At 39.1% G+C, this 15,321-nt stretch overlaps 1 protein-coding gene across 1 annotated transcript in view; it reads left to right on the top strand.

Moving 5' to 3' along the window:
- ANXA3 (annexin A3) overlaps nt 1-15,321 on the top strand; it is a 49,516-nt gene that overhangs the window by 13,001 nt on the left and 21,194 nt on the right. Inside the window, exons 3-6 of the mRNA XM_006907624.3 lie at nt 1,434-1,521; nt 7,402-7,496; nt 10,090-10,203; nt 12,298-12,388. Of these exons, the coding sequence (XP_006907686.1) occupies nt 1,434-1,521; nt 7,402-7,496; nt 10,090-10,203; nt 12,298-12,388 (388 nt within the window). The remainder of the gene's footprint in view (nt 1-1,433; nt 1,522-7,401; nt 7,497-10,089; nt 10,204-12,297; nt 12,389-15,321) is intronic.

Below are 15,321 nucleotides of genomic sequence, written 5' to 3'. Positions count from 1 at the left end.
TTCTTAATTCTTGGTGTCTTGTATGTGAAATGTATCACTCTTACTCATTCACCAGGACTGTTATGCAGATTATAGTTAATGTACATAAAGTGCTTAGCACAGTGCTGGGCATGTAGCACTCAAATGCTGTAATATTGTGCTGCTTCTTCTAAAATACCACACGTTGAAGATGGACACATAAGATAAACACAAAAGTTCATACATGGATAGAATTGAAATGAAGCCCATTGGCTCTGTGAATCGCTAACATATATATGAAGCCTTGGAGAAAGAGACTTCTCCAAAGATTTTGTTGAAGTGACTGATTTCTTACAGGTGCCTTTAGATCGGGCATATTCACATCTACTTTCTGACTCATAATTACTTTTTTAGTATCAAAATCTTTATTTTGGAAACTGTAAGATTAAATGATGTTTGATTGTATTGAAACAAACTGTTCAATCTAATCTATTAAATCAACAGACTATCATTTTTTACTGTGCCAGAACATTAATTTTCCATTCACTTTAATGTGACAAGATGTCTTTTCATGAAAATATCAAGTACTTCAGGAGAGCCTAAATGAAGCCGTAGTAACACAAGATAACAGAGCCAGTATTATTCAGTAACGGGATGGGAAAATCAGTTTAGAAAGAAAACATTACTGTAAAGATAGATTTTTATTCAAAGAATTAGAAAATGCCATATAAGTACATGCTCACTTGGATTTTTCTCAACATCTTTGTGGCTGTTCTATAGTCACACAAGCAGTTTTAAGATATTCTTTCTGTAGGATGGTCTTTCGTAACTTAGTGACATGTTTCTAATTTATGTATTTAAAATTAGTATCGTGGCATTTGTCATTCCCATGCTATTCCTGAAGATCTATGTCAGTGGAGCTTTCAGAACAGGATTTATCAACCACAATTGCACATCTATTAAACAAAGCTTAACAGGCCGTCCTAATGGGGTTTTCATTTATGGATCCTTTAGTGTAGTGTTCCCTAAGAACAATGATCATATTAATTACACCCTCTTGAAGTCTGTAAACCACAATTACTTCCGTGTAAGTTGCAGTGAAGAGCTTTGAATTATCACTTGAAAACAAAGAGAATGTAGGAAATTCAAACTTTCTCCTTGCTTTGATACAGATGCTAATTTAAAGCAAGTATTCTTCAGTCACCAGAATTAACACAATTCATTGCCCTAGAATGAATGTTTTATATTTCTCATTTGCAGAAGAAGAAAAAAAGAGAGGCCTCATTACATATGTGGTAGATGTCATATTACCGGCATTTCTAGGGAAAGGAGACTCTTTCTTGAACCACTCTTGAAGGGATAAGAAGGTGTGCAAATTGTGGATTTGTTACATGTTTGCAATATGCATATGGGAATATGCGTTTAAACAAAGATATCATTTTGAACCAGCGGGACTCTCAAATATTTCCTTCTAGGTTGGACACCGAGGGACAGTGCGAGATTATCCAGGCTGTAGCCCATCAGTGGATGCTGAAGCGATTCGTAAGGCAATCAGAGGAATTGGTGAGTAATACTTTACAATTCCTTTCTTAATATTAAAGCAAATCTAAAAAGTCACCATCTAATAGTGCAATAGTTCATTTTGCCCAAGTTGGCTTACTCAATTAGAAAAATTGTGAAATAATGAGGAGAAATATAAGGAACCCAGTTTTATTAAATCTAAAATTTGCCATATTTACTTAATATTAAATACTACCATTGCAATTACTGCTACCAACAACAGTAATTATCATAATCATCATAAATCATTACAAATATTGTGCTTGCCAGTTCTTTCTGGAGCTAATTCCCATGAAAGTTGTAATTCCATAAATACGTATGTGTGCACATAGTGCTTTGCATGGTCTCAAACAGTATAAATCGAAATCATACTGCATACATTCTTCTGCAACTTGTTTTTATCCCTTAACATTATGCTTTTGAGATTTATCCATGTTGATATGTTTAGCTCTAGTTCATTAATTTTAACTGCATAGTAGTCTATTGAATTACTATATCATAAGATGGGAATATTGATGGAACTTTTAAATTACCTACAATTCTTTTCTATTACGATATAAAAATACTGCATTGAATATTCCTGCTATGTCTCATGTGCACATTTGCTAGCATTTCTCTAGAATATAACAATAAGAATTTCTAGGTTGAAGAAGATGTTCATCTTCAAATTAGAAATTTTGCCAAACTGCTCTCCGAAATGAATATACAAATTAGCATTCCTAGCAGCAATACAAGAGACATTTTCTCTCTATATTCTCACCAATACTTGCTAAGGTCATGCACGTATCTCACTCTGCATATGTGTTTATTTATTTCCCTTCTCTTCCACATCCCCATCACTGATATGGTTAAGCATCATTTATTTCCTTCCTCTTCCCTTAATGACTTCTTCATATCTTTTATCCATTTTTTGGTTGGATTGTCTTCTTCACAATTGGCAAGATTTTTTAAAATTAAAATCTGTATACCAAACTTGAAAAAACATAATTTAAAACATTTTTTTCAATTATAGTTGGTATACAGTATTATATTAGTTTCAGGTGTACAACATGGTGATTTATATATAACATTTATATAACTTATGAAGTAATCACCCCAATAAGTCTAGTACCCATCTAACACTATGCATAGTTATTTCAATAGTATTGACTATATTCCTGATTCTATACTTTACATCATTGTGACTATTTTGTAATTACCAATTTGTATTTATTAATCCCTTCCCCTTTTTCACTCATTCTCCCAACCCGCACCCCCCTTCCCCCAATCTGGCAACCATCAAAATGTTCTGTATATCTATGAGTTAATTTCTGTTTTGTTGGTTTATTTTGTTCTTCAGATTCTACATGGAAGTGAAATGATATGCCATTTGTCTTTCTGTTTGACTTACTCCACTCAGGACAGTATGCTCTAGATTCATCCATATTGTTTCAGATGGCAAATTTCATTTTTTTCTGGCTGAGTAATATTCCATTGTATATGTGTACCACCTCTTCTTTATCCATTCACCTGTTGATGGACACCCAGGTTGCCTCCATATCTTGGCTATTGTAAATAATGCTGCAATGAACATATGGATTCCTATGTCCCTTTGAAGTAGTGTTTTGGGTTTGTTCAAATAAATACCCAGAAATGAGGTTACTGGATTCTTCTTTGTCTCTTGTTATAGCCTTTGTTTTAAAGTCTATTTTGTCTGGTATAAGTATTACTACCCCAGCTTTTTTGTTTGTTTGTTGTTTCTTTTTTCATGAAATATCTTTTTCCATCCCCTTACTTTCAGTCTGTGTGTGTCTTTCGATCTGAAGTGAGTCTCGTAGGTAGCATATGTAAGGGTCTTATTTTCTCATTCATTCAGCCACCCTATCTTTTGATTGGAGCATTTAATCCATTTACATTTAAAGTACAAATTACTTTTCAGATTCTCTCTTTGTCTTTAACCTTTGGCATTTTAATTATGATATGTCTTGGTGTGCGCCTGTTTGGGTTCATCTTGTTTGGGACTCTGTGCTTGCTGGGCTTGTGTATCTATTTCCTTCTCCAGGTTAGGAGTTTTCCATCATTATTTCTTCAAATAGGTTTTCAATTTTTTGCTCTCTGTTTTATCCTTCTGGTATGATGTAAAAGTTGGTACACTTCATGCTGTCCCAGAGACTCCTTAAATTGTCCTCATTTTTTTTGGATTTTTTTTTCTTGTTGCTGTTCTGATTGGGTATTTTCTCCTACCTTATTTTCTAAATCACTGATTTGATCCTCTGCTTTATCTAATCTATGTTGATTCCTTCTAATGTAGTCTTTGGTTCAGTTATTTTATTATTTACTTCTGATTTTTTAAAATGTTTTCTATCTCTTCATTAAGGTTCTCACCGATTTTAATTACTCTTCCCCTAAGTTTATTGAGCATCCCTATAACCAGTGTTTTGAACTCTGGTAGATTGCTTATCTCCATTTTGTTTGTTTGGTTTTTTTTCTGGAACTTTTTTCTGTTCTTTTATTTGGGATATGTTTCTTTGTCTCCTTATTTTGGTCGCCTCCCTGTGTTTGTTTCTATGTATTAGGTATGATATGTCTCCCAGTCTTAGTAAAGTGGCCTTATGTAGTAGGTGTCCTGTGGGGCCCAGTGGTGCAGTCCTCCCTGGTTACCTGGGCTAAATGCTCCAGGTGTGTTCCCTATATGGGTTGTGTGTACTCTCCTGTTATAGTTGAGCTTTGGTTGCTATTTGCACATCAATGGAAGGGATTGACCCTTGAGCTGATTGGTTTTGAGGACTGGCTGGTGAGGGGCTGACCATATGGAGCAGGATTTGATTTCATAGGGCTCTGGTGCCTGCTAAGTCTGCCGTTGGAGTGTGTTGTCCTTGGATACAGTCTGGGTGGTGCTCCAGCTCTGGTTGAAGCTGGCCATCAGGCGTGCCGCCCTGGGGCCACCTGGGAGGGGCTCCAGCTCCAGCCTGTGCTCTGCTTGGGCCACCTGGAAAGAGTCACGAAGCAATCTGCAGATGGCCGCCACTCATGCTAGGCTTGGAGGTGTCTTGAGAGGCCAATTCATAAACCAAGATTGGTAGCTGCTAGTGCCTGGCTTGAGGCTGCTCAGCAAGAGATACAGGTCATGCCAAGGCCAGATGCTGCTTATTTGGGTTTTGCAAACTTTTGAAGGATTTTATCTTTCAAACTCTGAAGCATGATCCAAGACAGGCCATTTGTATGGAATAGCCACTGGAAGCGACTTAGATGAGCCTGGGTGAGGCATGGTCTCAGGAAATCACCAGGCCAGGACAACCAGTGTTAGCCAGGTTGATGGAGACTCAGCATTGGTGGCTGCCTGCATCTGCCTGCTTGGAGAGGGCAGGACTTAACAAAGAAACAGTGGATTCTGCTAGCACTTCTGTCTTGAAGAAAGCTGCCCCTCCAGCCTCTGCCTCGAAGCCAGACTATTCAGTTCCTTCTTGTATGTCCCTTTCAAGCTTCTGCTTCAGCACTGGAGCTCAGAGCGAGTGAGTCCATCAGTGAGTACATCTGCTTGCAGACCCTTTAAGAAGAACATCTGTGACTCAAGACATCCTCCATCTCTTAGACACAATCTCTGCTGGTTTTCAAAGCCAGAAGTTGTGGGGACTTCTCTTCCTGGCACTGGAACCCTGGGCTGGGGAGCTCATTGTGGGGTTGGGGAGCTCATTGTGGGGCTGGGACCCTTTGCTCCTCTGGAGGAACCTCTACAACTGAGATATCTCTCCTGCTTTTTAACCACCACACATGGGTGTGAGACTGGCTAGTTCCATGTCTCCATCATTCCTACAAGTCTTGGGGCTGCCTCTTGTGTATATCCCCAGTTGTAGAACTTCCACTCAGCTATACTTTGGGTGACTCCCAATGACGGTTGTTCTATAATTTACTTGTAATTTTGATGTGGTTCTGAGAGGAGACAAGCACGGTGTTTACCTACTCTGCCGTCTTGACCGAAACTACCCCAATATTTTTTTAATTATAGACCATGAAAATATCTTTTTCCAACCTGTGGTTCTTTTTTAACATTTGTTATGATAAATTTTATTGCAAGTATATGGGTCAGAATGCTTGAGAGAGGTATGGACCAGAGAGAAATATACATATTTTGGAGTCAGATGTTTGGGTTCAGATTTCTACTGCACCCATGATCCAGATTGTTGCTCCATGGAGAAAGTCAGGATTCTCTCATAGGAAACAGATCCATGACTCATCTCAGCCTCTCATGACATTAAATCATTACCCACTGTTATTGGCCATGATATTCCTTTATAGTCATATGCTAAGGCAGTCTCTGTAAAGCATCTTGACCTAGATCCTAATGACCTAGTGTATAAGCGAAGGGGTGTAAACTTCATCCTGAAGGTTTCAGAGAGCCATTATAATTTCAACCAAGGGATCAATATTATCAGATGCATTTTTAAAAGATTTGCTTAGGTAGTAATATATGGTATGAATTAAAATGAGGTCAAATTATGAGGCTATTGAAGTTTCTGGGTAAAATATGATGAGTGCAAAGTGGCAGAGAAGAGGACAAATTCATGAGATGCAGATGATTGCTACTGTGTAGGGAGCGAGGAAAATAAAGGAATGTAGGATGACTACCAGGATTTTTGGTTAGATGACTACATTCATAATGTATCATTGATAAGGGAACAGAATGAAAGACAAGTTAGAGAGGAAGTAGAATGAGCTCAACCTGGATCATGCTGAGTTTGAGATACTTGTGCAGTTGGAGGTGTCTAGTCACGCACCAACAAAGTCATGCCATTACAAGTCCAAGTTAATACTCAGACTCGCAGGAAAAAACTAGGCTTTAATCTAATTCTGTTTTCTTAACTGTACATAATACAAGACCAGAGACACAGTGGGGCAGCATCTTCCACTGGAAGACTTAGTAGCTAACCAAGTACACTGTTTCTTTTGCCCCATCAGTGATGTAGAGTGTGTACTGTTGATTGTTAAGGGCATGTGTAGCCAAGATGTGTGTGGGTCACCTAAATACAGAGAAGTTGACCCTTGGATTCCAATTGATCTTTTATGCCATTCTAGTCATGCATGCCCGAGGTGAGCAAGCCAACTCATAGCTCCTCAGCCCAGGTTAGTCCTCTCTGCTAAGGAGGCTGACACAACTCCCACATTATCTTAATACTATAATTGCCAGGAAACTAGTGATCTTGAGGTCATTCTCAGGCAGGCCAGCATTAGCCCTAGCCTAATGTTAATCTTCACTCCGGTGGTTAAGTATCTATGGGTCTGGAATGCCTGAGAGAAGTAGGGACTAGAGAGAGATATATATGTCAGAGATTTGGGTTCAAATTCCTGCTTTACCACTGAAAAGCTGCATGACTTTGTCAAATGAGGTAAGTTTTCTAAATGTTAGTGTCTTTATCTTTTAAGACAGCTTATTCATACCTACTATCTAGAGCCCCTGTGAATATTAAATATGACAATGAATAAACAGTGCCTAGTACATAGTAGGTTCTCAATAAATGTCAGTTTCTTTTTTCTAGAGAAAAGGAGATTTTGATATCAAGTATGGAGATGAGAAGGAGAATAAAGGTGATAAGACAGGACCTGAACCTCATACGGGTGACAAAATCTAGTTCAAAAGCAGTATATTTCTTTAGCTGCTCCCTCTGTCATAGGAATATGTGGGCAAGGATTGTTTCATCCCTCCCTCAACTATCCAAATAAAGTTAATTTTCTTTTCCAAAAGCCAAGCAAAGAAAGATTTCAACCCAGTAAGAATCTTGAAATTAAAAATTTAAACACTCTGCTGTCTGCATTCATTTCAGACCATTAATCATTTTTCTTTTGTTCATGACAGATATTAAGCAACTGTGGGTCTATGGTGAGTAAAATTATTTTTGTTTCACTTAGGAACTGACGAGAAAACACTCATCAGCATTCTAACTGAGAGGTCAAACGCACAGCGGCAGCTGATTGTTAAGGAATATCAAGCAGCGTATGACAAGGTACATTTTGATTAACATTACAGGCAGTAAAGAGCTAATCGCTAATAAACCAGGGATGTTCCCACAGGATTATGCCCACCGATCTTTTATTCGAGGCCTAATGTAACAGAAAGTACCCTGTGTATACAGTCAACAGCCTGGAATATGAGTCTTCATTTTGCCCTTAACTGGCTGAATGGCCATTTGATCTTTCTGGGCCTCAATTTCTTCATCTGTTAAACAAGGAGGGTTGCCTTAGATTGTTGACTCTAAACCAAAAATGATTTCGCTCTCCAGAAAATATTTGACAATGTCTCCAGACATTTTGATTATGACAGCTGTTGGAAGGGAGAGGAACGTTTCTGACATCTGAGTGCATGGAAGTCAAGGATGCTGCTAAACAGCCTGCAATGCACAAGAAAGCCCCCATAACAAGGAATTATCTGACCGATTATCTGAGAATTCCTATCTCAATGATCTTTAATTTCTTTTCCAACTGTAACATGTTTATGCAATTACAGATTTAATTCATTCAGCAAATAAAAACTTACTAAGTACCAGAAACGATATAAGAACTATACAAGAACATTTTGAGTGTCTTTATCACACAGTTAATTTGTTCAATAATTAACTACTCTGTGTCAGGTATTACTCTGTGTCAGAAGATACCTTAGACATGGGAGATTGACTGGTATAATAAGCAGATCCTCTTTTCTTTCATGGAGCTAACATTCCATTAGAAAAATAATAACTAAAATGAATTCAGATATTGGTAAGTGCAATGAAAGAATTTAAATGGGATGATTAACAAGGAATGACTGATAAATGGCTCCTTTAGATCAGGTGGTGAAAGGTCAGTGAGGGCTTATTACCTTACTTTCAACTGAGATTAAAGAATACTAAGGATTCGCTCTGCTTAATCTGGGGGAAGAGCATTTCAGACAGAGAGAATAGTAAATGTAAAAGCCCTGAGGCAAAACATGTTGGGAATATTTAAGAAACAGAAAGAATTCCAATATGGCAAGAGTATGAAAAGTAAAGGGGAGAAAAGGGAAGAAATAGGGTTTGGAGAGAGGCTTTGGGGTCTTGGTGCAAAATTTAGATTTTATTCTAAGAACAATAGAGAACCGCTGGAGGTTTGTAAGCAAGGGAATAATATGATCTAACTTATATTTTTATAAGATTATTTTAGCTGTTGCAGCTAATGAACTGTGGAGGAGAAAGAGTGATAACAGAGACTAGTCAGGCTGTTTGGGTCCAGGTGAGAATTGAGAGTGTCTAGTGGACATCCAAAGGCAGTTCAGGCATCTCCTCTTGAAAGTGTTCTCCAAGCCCCCAGACTCCACTGAAACACTATTCTTAAATACTTAACCTTCACACTTTATAAGACACTTAACATATTATATTGAAATTTTATCTTTGAATATTTCTATTTTTCCTATTACAGCATAATGTACTAAGGGTAAGGTTCGTGTCTAACCCACATTTAAATGCCTAGTGGGAGCCAGGTAAACATTTGTTGAATTAAACGAATTGCCAGATTTCGAGGCAAGGCAACGCACTCGCCTATAGGAAACATGAATGATCCATTGGCCTTTCAGGATTTCCAAAATAGCGGGGAAGGATGAAGGTGAAGGGTAACAACCATTTCTCACAGTGAAACAGAATGAGAGCATGTGAAATAAGTTTCAGTTGGAAAGTCTTGGGCTGAGAACAGATGGTAGTGGAATTTAGCCTTTAGAGAGGAAACACCCTGCAGCAATTAAAGCAGAGCTAGTGACACTTGGTTCCATCCATTTGCATGCGATTTGCATGTAGAAGCATAACCTTTCCCACGCAGGGCCCCCTAGTGGAATGGTAGACCCTGGTCTATGTCCACATTGTCATAGCAGTCTGGGAGGCTGCCAGCCTGTTTCAGAGCTGAAAATAATCAAGATCAGGAAAGGTAATTATTCACTAACACTCCTTTGAATATTGGAAATAGAAACCATGTTACCTGCCTTCAACCAGGGGAGGTGGACCAGACTTATGTAATGTGTGGAAACAGCACTACAGGACACTATCAATAGGTGATATGTGACCCATCACCACATTTAGGGTTTCCCCTGCTGTTGTTGCCAGAAAACTACTTTTGATGCCTCCAAGTTCTACTCTCTTACCGGAGGCAAATGACCAGCCACTGTCTTCCCTCCCCTCTTCTCTTTGAAGCTCTTTGGCAGTCACTGAGCAGCAAGGCAGGAAGAGGACACCTACCAATGAAGTTGGGTGTGAATTGCAGGGCTCCCCCATCTCTTCCTCTTTCCTTACCCCGACCGAAGCGTTTAGAGTATCAAGGGCCTAGAAAGTGCATCTGAATACTCAGTTCCTATCTGTGGCACTCACGGAACCCCCTCCACTGGCTTTCCTTCAGAAAAAATTCTGTAAAACAAAACATTTTTAAAGCGATCATAAAATGCAGGTTGATATCCATAGAAATATTTTCACCATTTATGTTTATTCCCTGTGGATGGGAATATTTTTGTCTGGATTGTTACATATGTTCATCTGTCACTTGGTAACTTTAGAGAAAGGAAGAGTATGTCATACTTAACCTTTTTGGGGTTTGTTATTTTAGGAACTGAAAAATGACTTGAAGGGCGACCTCTCTGGCCACTTTGAGCATCTCATGGTGGCCCTCGTGACTCCTCCAGCAGTGTTTGATGCGAAGCAGCTGAAGAAATCCATGAAGGTATGAGCTCTACGCAAGCCATTTCTGCCCAGGATTTGACTTTCTACCAGTGAACTTTTGCTGTAAACTTGAGACATGGGTGTGAATGTGATAGATTTGGATGTCATTTCTGTGCTCTCCAAGTCCTGAAATGGGTAGCAGTTGTGGAACCTTGAGCCCACATGTTCCTGGGGCTGAAAGGATATTGTAATATCCTAATTTTGTTTGTTTGTTTCTGACCTGAGGAGTCATATTCTCTATTTTGTTGTCACTGAGAATAAATGGCACCATCATCAAACCCATTGCTTATCCCAAAAACCTTATCTTTGATACTTTGCTTTCCCTTATTCTTCAGAGCTCCCAAATCTACCTGCAGGTCCATTAGCTTTATTCCAAAATTTATCAAAAATGTGTGCACATCTTTCAAAATCCATTGCTAACATTGTAGTTCAACCACCATCATCTCTTGACTGGACAATATCGATTGCCTCCTAACTGGTCCCTTTGCCTCCATATTTGCCCACCTCAAATTTATTCACATAGAATAGCCAAAATTATTTTTATAAAGTTACTTTTAGGATCAAATTATACTATTCACGTGCATAAATTGCCAATGGCTTTGAATACTTAAAATCCAAACTTCTTACCGTGACCTTCATCATCCAACACAGTCTGACTCCTGTCTATCTCTGTGATTTTTAAAAATTGTATCTGTATCAGTCAGGGTTCCTCAGAGAAGCAGAACCAGTAGGCAGGAGATTTATATTAAGAGATTTATTGCAAGGAGTTGATTACACGATTTTGGAACTGGCTAGGCAAATTCAAAATCTGAAGGGCAGGCTGGAACTCTTGGCATCATCTGGAAGATGATGCCCACAGGTGGAATTTCTTCTTCAGAGAAGCCTGAGCTCTTAAGGCTTTCAACTGACTAAATTGGGCCCACCTAGAATATCTATGATAATCTCCTTCACTTGAAGTTAATTGATAATGGACTTTAGTTATATCTTCAAAACACCTTCACAGCAACACATAGATGAATGTTTGATTAAATAACTGAGGACTGTAGCCTGGCCAGGTTGACACATAAAACTGACCATAATGCCCTATCCTCCCTCAGTCCCCTGACCAGCTCAATTCAACAAAGATCCAGCTTAAGATCCTGCAATTATGTCTTTATCCCAGTCAGCTAAAAAGAGTAAGGGACAAAGGTTCACCCTTGATTTTTAAGGACTCTCAAAAATTGTACATGATACTTCACGTAAAGTCCATCGATCAGAATTTAGTTATGTGGATAAACCTAGCTCTAAGGAAAGCTGAGAAATATGGCATTTATTTGGGTAGCTATGTGCTAAGTTAAAATTTAGGGCTTCTTTTGCTAAGCAAGGAAGATAAAAGAGATATCAGATCCATTCAATCTTGCCGAGAACTTAAAACTGCTCAAAAAATTGTGTATTTAAAAATAAACTAATTCGTAATTTTTAAAGGAGCGATATTAGGCACAGCTAGGAATCTCTACCACAGAGGACAAAATTCAGCCTCTGTTCATATGCTGCACTGGCCTTATTCGAACAAGTCCTACTGTAAATGGCTGCTCTTACAGTCACAGTGTGATTTGGCGACCTCAGTATAGACCAAAGCTCTGGAGTACCTAGTCTTCAAACTGAGTGGGCCTGTGACGTACATTATTGAAGCTTTAAAAATCTCCCTGTATGAAAAGGATGACATATGCTAACCGACCCAGAATGTTGGTGTAGGGGTGAACTCATTCAAAAGAATTGCAGAGCCCTAATATAATGGCATGTTGAATGCTCACTTCTGATCTTAAATGACATAGGCTTTTCCCTTTATACTATTTCTTATTAGAATTATTCAGTTGATTTTTATACTAGAGTATAATTCTTTTTGAAAATTTTAATGTCAGTTAATTCCACGTGATTCGTGTTATTTTAATTATAAAATATGAAAAATTAGAAAACCACTTTAGAGCGTTATAGGACCGTATGTTGATTTCTTCAACACTGGTCTTTTCATCTGTATAAAACAAGCTATTAAGACTGAAATGCATGAAACTAAGTTTTTAAGTCTTCTTAAAATAAGCTTCCTTTTCCTTTTCAGGGCACTGGAACAAATGAAGATGCATTGATTGAAATCTTAACCACCAGGACAAGCAGGCAGATGAAAGAGATCTCTCAAGCCTACTACACAGGTGATCTTATTTTCTCCTTACCTTTCCCACTGTTCACACATATATGAGCCAATGTTGCTTTTCCCAGTAACCCACCAATCTCTTCTTCACAAGGCATTTTGAGAGGACAAGACATAAAAAGGAGGACATGTTCTAAAATGGGCTAAGGTCTGTGGATTTTCATAGAAAATTTAAATATGATCAAACTAGAAACTGCTACGTAACAGTGGCATTAGCACTTTGCACTTTGCTCTCAGCAATCACTACTTAATTGAATCAACTATTTTCACCAATGTAAGAGACTCAAATCCTTGTATATTAACATGTTAAAAAACACTTAGATTGGCCTTGTGATTTTTGGTGTGGGAAATTAAATGTTGAGCATGTAGATTCAGTATAATTAGTTAAAGTCTTAATATTCTGTCAGCTGAGTAAAAGTTAGAAAGCACCTGCATTGCGATTCTGACACTAACTACCCTTGGTTAGCATGACTTCACAAGTTAGAGCACAGGCCCCAGAAAGCTACCCTCACTTTAGAAACCAGCCACAAGCTCAGGTGTTCCCAGGCCACAGGCACTTATAACCAAATGGCTACAAATTCAGGGGTTCTCACTACTCCCTTGGGTCCAGTAGCTGACTAGAATGACTCACAGAACTCAGGAAAGTGCTCTACTCACAATTACAGATTAACTATAAGGAATATAAACCAGGGCCAGTCAAATGAAGAAATGCATAGGGAGAAGCCTAAGAGGGTCCCAAATGCAAAGCTTCCATGTCTTCAGGAGGTGTGACCCTCCCAGCACATCAATGTATAGTTACCAACCAGGGGAAGCTCACTTGATCTTTGGTATCTAGAGTTTTTATTGGAGTTTCACTATGTAGACCACTTAATTGAATCACTGGCCACATGACTGAACTCATCTCCAGTTATCCTCCTCCCCCTGGAGGTCAAGATGATATCATGTGGCTCAAAACTTGATCTCTCTATCACATAGTTGGTCTTTCTGGTGTGACCAGCTCCTAATCACTCAGATCATAAGTCATCTTGTTAGTCAAAACTGAGATGTGGTTCATGGGACCTACCACAAATAACAAAGAGTATCCTATTATTTTGGGAATTCCAAGGATTCAGAGGTTATCTCCAAGGAACCAGAGATAATTACCAGCCCAATTCTGTTTATAAACAGCCCCTGTAGCCCTCCCCAAGTACCTTGAGGGATCCATGTTTCTCTGTTTGTATATCGGGGACCTTTTACAGTGGGAGAGGTCCAAAGAAGGGAAATAGTGGCCCCCAGATGGGTGTTAGAGAGGTTACTTTGAAAAATTCTCATTAGGTGGTAAATATGTCAGTGATAGGGAACTGGCTGTTTTATTGTGGTTGTGCTAATCAGGGTCTAGTCAGAAAAATAGAAATAACACTAGTTTTTTAACAGAGCTAATTCAATATCGAGAATTTCTTAAATACCTTTTAGAGGACTAAAAAAACAAAAAGGGAACACAGGTGTAGCATAGAGGTATAACCCCTAGGACTAGGACAACAAAGGAAAGAGGTCAGGGTTTTCAGAAACTAGAAGCTCAGAAGAGAAGCACTATCTTGCAGGTGTTAGTGCATCAGGGGCTCAGAGGAGAGGCTTAAGGAACTGAAGTTCAGATCTCTGCAAAGGGCTCCACCTGGCTGGAGCTGCCTATCCCCATGGGGGTGCAAAGTGGCTTGTTCTAAGAGCCTGGAGACAACTGCTTCTGTCAGAGGGAAAGCCTTTCACTGGGTTGACACTGACCTGAAAGCAAGGAAATAGCATGTTCTTTCTTCCTCCTTCCTTCCGGTCTCCCTCTATCCCCACCTTTTGGTGGAACCTGTAAGCAGGGGATACAAAAGAGAAATGTATTATGCAGAGACCCAAGCCCAGCTGCACAAAACAGGGTATAGAAGGGTAAATTTGGAGTAGATGAGATCATTGCTTAATACCAAGCAAAATGGCTATGTTGCAGGTGTTTAAAATATTTGGTTCTCTCAGTTCAACATGATTTGCATATACAAAATCATCAGAGCCAGGAGCTCCTTTTTACTTCCTGGTGTTTCTTAGAAAAGTTACTGTGCCATGAGATGACCTGTCCCTGAATGACTCCCTGGAGTCCGGCACTTAAGTACAAACAATCATAAGATGTAAGCTCTTATGAAGGTGGGATTTTTGTCTGTTTCATTCACTGCTGTAGCTCTGGTGCCCAGAACAAATGGAGGACAAATTCAAATATTTATTGAATGAGTATCCTGAAGATTGAGATTGGGGTCTTAAAAGTCAAGTGAAAGTTCTAGCATTTAGAACTGTTGTTTCATAAATATGACAACTGATAATAGTTCAAAGTTACCAGATGCTCTGATACCTGTGTGTGTTAAGCTTTCTAAGGCTATTAGGAATGAGGTGTTATCTAGGGTACCTTGGTTAGTAGGGATTAATGATACACAAGAAGTAAAGAAAGGAAATAGTCTCAATCATGGATCGCCATACTTTACAGGGATTCAGGACACAGCACTACTCCAGGGACTCAGCTGTCTTGTCACTCCCTCAGCCTCAGGCATCCATTGCTCCTCGTGCCGACGTTTTCCTTATAGCACATCTCTCCCCTCTGCTTCTGCTGTTCTTGACACCGCCAAGTAACTACTCTTTCCTTACTACATGGTATTTGTCTACTCAAGATTTATATTTGCCCTTGGACTTTTGTTACTCGTGGCTTCTGTTTTGTGACTTATTTCTTGGGGTCTTTTCACTTCTTTGTTACTCTGTTGTCTTTGTCTCTTTTTCCGTACAGCTCACTCCCTGAGGGAGAAGAGCCAGTGGACTCAGGAAGGCACTCTCTAATAGAGAGCATTATTCTGGGCAACATATTCTCACCAGGTCACCTCTTCGGCTGCTGGCCACCTAGAGTCAAACGCCAACCCTCTTGCTCAGCTGTGG

The sequence above is a fragment of the Pteropus alecto genome, unplaced genomic scaffold (assembly GCF_000325575.1).
Source record: "Pteropus alecto unplaced genomic scaffold, ASM32557v1 scaffold161, whole genome shotgun sequence".
Lineage (NCBI taxonomy): Eukaryota > Metazoa > Chordata > Mammalia > Chiroptera > Pteropodidae > Pteropus > Pteropus alecto.
The sequence above is the reverse complement of the archived record's forward strand: the minus strand, read 5'-3'. Positions and strand labels throughout refer to the sequence as shown.